Source organism: Helianthus annuus, chromosome 13 (genome assembly GCF_002127325.2).
Source record: "Helianthus annuus cultivar XRQ/B chromosome 13, HanXRQr2.0-SUNRISE, whole genome shotgun sequence".
NCBI lineage: Eukaryota > Viridiplantae > Streptophyta > Magnoliopsida > Asterales > Asteraceae > Helianthus > Helianthus annuus.
This window is the reverse complement of record NC_035445.2, coordinates 47,063,643-47,068,752: the sequence shown is the minus strand read 5'-3', so window position 1 is coordinate 47,068,752 and position 5,110 is coordinate 47,063,643. Positions and strand designations below refer to the sequence as shown.

General features: G+C 38.1%; 1 protein-coding gene across 1 annotated transcript; it reads left to right on the top strand.

The window, feature by feature from the left end:
- Nucleotides 1–474: 474 nt before the first annotated feature.
- LOC118485753 (L10-interacting MYB domain-containing protein-like) lies at nucleotides 475–1,915 on the top strand. Its single transcript, XM_035982186.1, has 3 exons — nucleotides 475–482; nucleotides 951–1,269; nucleotides 1,347–1,915. The coding sequence occupies exons 1-3, from the start codon at nucleotides 475–477 to the stop codon at nucleotides 1,866–1,868; spliced, it is 849 nt and encodes a 282-aa protein (XP_035838079.1). The 3' UTR covers nucleotides 1,869–1,915.
- The last annotated feature ends 3,195 nt before the right edge of the window (nucleotides 1,916–5,110 follow it).

Here is a 5,110-nt window from a genome sequence, read left to right as displayed (position 1 = left end):
AAACAAGCCCAAAGGCTCGAGAGCTACTCGTTATCAGCTCGGTTAAAGGCTCGAACAAGACGAGCTTTAACGAGCCCGAGTCCGAGCTCAAGCCTGAATTAGAGCTTGTTTAGTTATCGAGCCCGAGCTCGAGCCTGAAGTACAAAGCGAGCCAGCCTAAACGAGCCCAAACAAAAATTTATATATTTTTTAAATAATATAATAATAGTGATTATAGCATTGCTTGAGCCGAGCATTGGCGCGTTTAAGCGATATTGAAGCGAGCTCGAGCTGAGCTTTTAGCTCATTTAAGGTTGTTCTCAAAATAGCTCGAGCCGAGTCGAGCCGGGCTTGAGCTTTGGGTTTGACTTGCGAGCCGAGCTTGAGCTCAAATAAGGAGGCTCGAATCGAGCCGATCCCGAGCTCGAGCTCAAATAATTTGGCTCGGTTACACCCCTATGTACCACTATGTTCATCATGAAACTGTAGGAAAGAATGGCCAGGTTTTTACAAGATACGTCACATGTTTTGATAAAAAATCAAAGGATGATCTTTATTGCTATTAATAATCATTGTTACCATTTTGAGAGGGAACATGGCATATGCCCTTTAACCTTCAAGCAGCTAAAATTGGATGTTTATAACATAAAAAAGGAGCAACTATCTGTGTTGTCATTTGTGATGCATTGTGCATGGTGTGGAGATGTGCATATATTCACTGCTTAAAAAATATGTTGCTATCTATTTTCATGAAGATTACTTTAGGGGTTTTACTGTACATGTACAGTGCTTCTTATTTATCCACTCAGATGGATTGGCTGGGTTACACATATGCTTGCATGTCTTTATTATGTGATCTTGTCACCACTTAGTTCTACCCATTTAATATCCATATTTGCAAAAAGAGATTCAAAGATTGATGCTTCGATTTGATTGAATCTTGCTTTTATTTTGTTTTGAAATGTTCAAAGAAATGGCACAAAAAAGGGTAGGATTAGTTGGAAGCAAGAGAGTGTTGACAAAACATTTCTTGAAGCATGTATTGTAGAAGTAACACTCCATGGCCGTGAAGGAAGCAGCCTTAAACAAAGCTCATGGAAGAAAGTGGCGGAAAAGTTGAAAACCGAACACAATTTCATAGCGGATCAAAAACAAATGAAGAACCGCTATGATTATCTAAAATCAAAATTTGCTGCTTGGTCAAAGCTTAAGAACAAAACTGGCAACGTTTATAATCCTGTAACAAACACCTTTAACTTGTCAGAAGAAGAATGGCAACTAGAGATAAAGGTATTTAGTTTCTCTAAATTATAGTTATTATTATAGTTCAATTATCTAATACTATTTTATATTATTTTTCTACACAGTCAAACAAATACGTAGAAGCTTTGAGAAGCGTGCCACTTTCTTTCCCCGAGCTTTGTGTTCAACTGTTTGAGGGATGTACTTCGAACGACTTTGACAGTTGGGGGCCATCTTCTACACTTCCTCATCCTTCTGAGGAAATGTTTGACCACAATTTAAATGGTATTGAGGATATTGAGTGCGGTCAAATGGAACCCCCAACTCAAGGTTTTACTGAGGAGGCATCCGGTCGCTCTAAAAAAAGGAAGAAACGAAAAGATAAGGCAACAATAGATGAAGTTGGGGACTGCATTACTATGGTGGCAAAGACTTTGATAGAGAAACATAATCTTTCTAATGATATTGATGTATGCATGGAGAAGTTGGAGACAATGGGATGGGGAGAGTTAGATGTGAAATATCAAACAGCACTTTTGCTTTTTGGTGAAAGTGCGGATATTAGGAAAGTGTGGTTACGACTTCAGCCGCAAAGTTGTGAGCTATGGGTCAAGAATGCTGGAGCAAAGTATGGATTGATCGGATAGGGTTTTGTGGGTGTCATGTTATGGATGTTTTATGCATAGGGTTTTGTTGCACAAATTTTTATGGATGTTCTTTTAGATGATTCTGTGGATAATTGTTATGGATGTTTTTTTTAGATGATTCTGTGGATATTATGTCATGGATGTTTTTTGTTTAGATTGAATTTTGGGGATCTTATGTATCGATGGTTTTTAATATTTTGCTATGGATATTTTTTGATGTTATGATATGGATCTTTTGTTGACCTTGAATTTTGTTTAATGTTTATGACAGGTAGCCTATGGATCCTGACGATTAGATTATAGTTTTCATTCTCCTTTGTTGGTATTGGAAACGGTTAGACTCAAAAAGACAAAGAAATGAAAAGATAAGAGACCTGAATTCGGCATTGACCGGTCATGCATACACACAAGAATTGTTGCATGGATCTTCTACACAGTGTCATGAGTTGATGCGTCTTTCACGTGATGCATTTGTACTATTGTGCAATCATTTTAAAGAAAAAAAATTGGTTGAAAAGTAGTAGGTCAATAAGTTTTGAAGAAAAGTTAGCTATGTTTTTAACAGTCATAGGCCATAATGAACGTTTTCGAATAGTTAAACGAAGGTTTCAGCACTCAACAGAAACAATTCATAGATGTTTTCATGAGGTCCTAAATGCAATGATGAGTTTTGCAAGAGAAGTTATAAATCCAACATCTTCTAATGCAATCGCAAATACCTCAGAACGACATAGAAAGCTAAAACAAATATTCCCTGGAGCAATAGGTGCGCTAGATGGAACTCTTGTACATGCAGTCGTGCCTGTTGATCAACAGACTCGTTATAGGGGAAGTGTAGGTCCCTCTCGGAGGATGACGAACCTAAACCTTGTTATACAAACCCACTAGCGAGTGCGGGATCCAAGCTAGCAAGCAAACCGAGATGAAACAAGTATAAACACAAACACACAAAGGTTCACCGATTAACACCACTTGTATTAATACGAATGAAGGTTCCGGTTACAAGCACAATGTTTACAAATCAGTTTTGCAAACTCTCAAGGTGTGTGTGTGTGTTTCGGACAGAATGCTCTCAACTATCCCTCGGGTGTTTCTGTCTCTAAGTGTCTGAATCTAACCACTAACACACACTGCATGGGTATATATATACCCAGCTCAGCATGTCTGGTCCGAAGGATCCGATAGATATCACGAAGGATCATCTATCGAAGTTAATCTCCTCGAAAGATCAGGAATGCTGATCGAAAGATTACCTTTCGATCAGAAAGCTGTCGAAGGATCTATACATACCTCGAAGGATAGTATATCCTTCGAGGTCCATCTGCATCCATCGAAGCATCATCTTTCGAGATCATCGAAGGATATAAAATATCCTTCGATCCTCAACCTTCGAGCCAGACAAGATACATATTTCTAACTGTTTGGCCAAGTCAAACTAGGAGGACAGTTGACTTGGTCAAACTTACATGACTAACAAGGACATCGTTTATAATGTGACCGAATACAGACAAAGTACAGACACAAGTGCACCAACAAACTCCCCCTTGGCTGTAGCTTTGTCTCGATCTTCGATGTTTGCAGATTTGTCTTGATCTTGATCATCCTTGATCTTCATGTCTTCAAGACTCTGATGTCCTTTCAAGTCTTCAATGTCGGAGGATCTTCAAAGTCTTCACGTCTTGAAAGTAGAAAGTGTATCAACAAACTCCCCGTATCATGTAGGAAGTGTGTTGACAAACTCCCCCTTAACATAAGCTCCCCCTTGAGTTATGCTCGTGAGAAACTTGATCTTTATGAAGTGAGATCCTTGTGGTGTTGATGATGGTCCACGGCAACTCGATCATCTTCATCTTTTGAGTGCCTTCACGTCGTGTCTTCATTCCAAAGCTTGTCATCGACTATGTTCTCCTAGCCTTTAGAATCTGCACATGCAAGAAATCTAAACGCGTAATGAGAACAACTGCTTGGAATAGTTAGTATAAAGAAATGACACACGAATGACCATGTCACTATCAAACACCGTCCGACAGTTTGAAAGTTTAATAAATTTCTCAATTTTAGATTTAACTTTCAAAACTTGCAAATTTCGACCGTTTATGAAGATTTAGTCAATTCGGTTTTCGTTCAGATTTCAGGTAACGAAGACTCGAGCTCCAACATCGTACGATCGAAAATAAAGTAGAAATAAAATCTTTTTGGCTTTTACAAAGTTTATATTAAAACTCACCTAAAATCTTTTTGGTATTTTTGAAATTAAAAGACAACAATTTTAATATCCTTTGAGTGTTATCAAACGACATCACCGCTAATGTCGTGCTGATATGCACCAAACGACGAAACCGTTTAAAAATAAAGCAATAAAAGTTAAGCAGTAAGTAAATATATACAGACATTCTTTTTGCGAATTTCGAGGGTAAGAGAATCATATCAGTGTACGGTCATGCCAAAACACTCTTGTTGTTCAGTTAGTTAACATTAAAATAAGCATCCTATAACAATTATCGGTATTGTTGTCCACTTAAGCTCAACTTATCAGATGTAATCATGGCGAGGGGATACGTTAAGGTATGATTTATACTTACCGAACGGTGTTCATCCACATCACGACACATTCCCGTATCAAGGTATGCACGAGAGTTCATCTTACCGGTGAGTATACCGATTATCATCTGTTTGACCGTATAGAATGTGAGATACTCACTTATTTTGATTTGAAAACAAGCCCTATGTGATATAATCACTTATTGATGAGGAACTTGATTTTCATATGCATGAGGGCACAGGAGCAAGTCCGTGAACAGGTCAGTACTTTCGTACAGCAGAGAGACGAACTTGACTCCCGGATAAATGTGATATTTTATCACTTATTTGATATGGACATGTGATTGTTTATCACTTATTGAGGTCGAATGCAGTATGTATTATGTACACGTATGTATAGTATCATGGAAGATCTAGACTTGCGTCCCCGTTATTTTTCGGTAAAAGATACAACCATGATACCCAGATGATAAGCAGCATAAAGACCGAATATCTCAGAACCTCGGCAATCTATCAAACGAAATTTCAGTACTAAGACCATATGCCAATGAATGGTTCCCACCTGATCTTCAGTCGATTTAAGATTTATATCACCCTGCACACTTTAAAATGATTGTGAGCCTACCGATACATCTTATATAGAGCTGCTTATCGTTTTTCATTTAAGGTTTAAAGAGATTTGGATAGACCACTGATGTACT

Coding starts and splice junctions, on each gene's coding strand:
- LOC118485753 (XM_035982186.1), top strand. Junction 1,270..1,346: donor AATGGCAACTAGAGATAAAG/GTATTTAGTTTC, acceptor TTTTCTACACAG/TCAAACAAATACGTAGAAGC.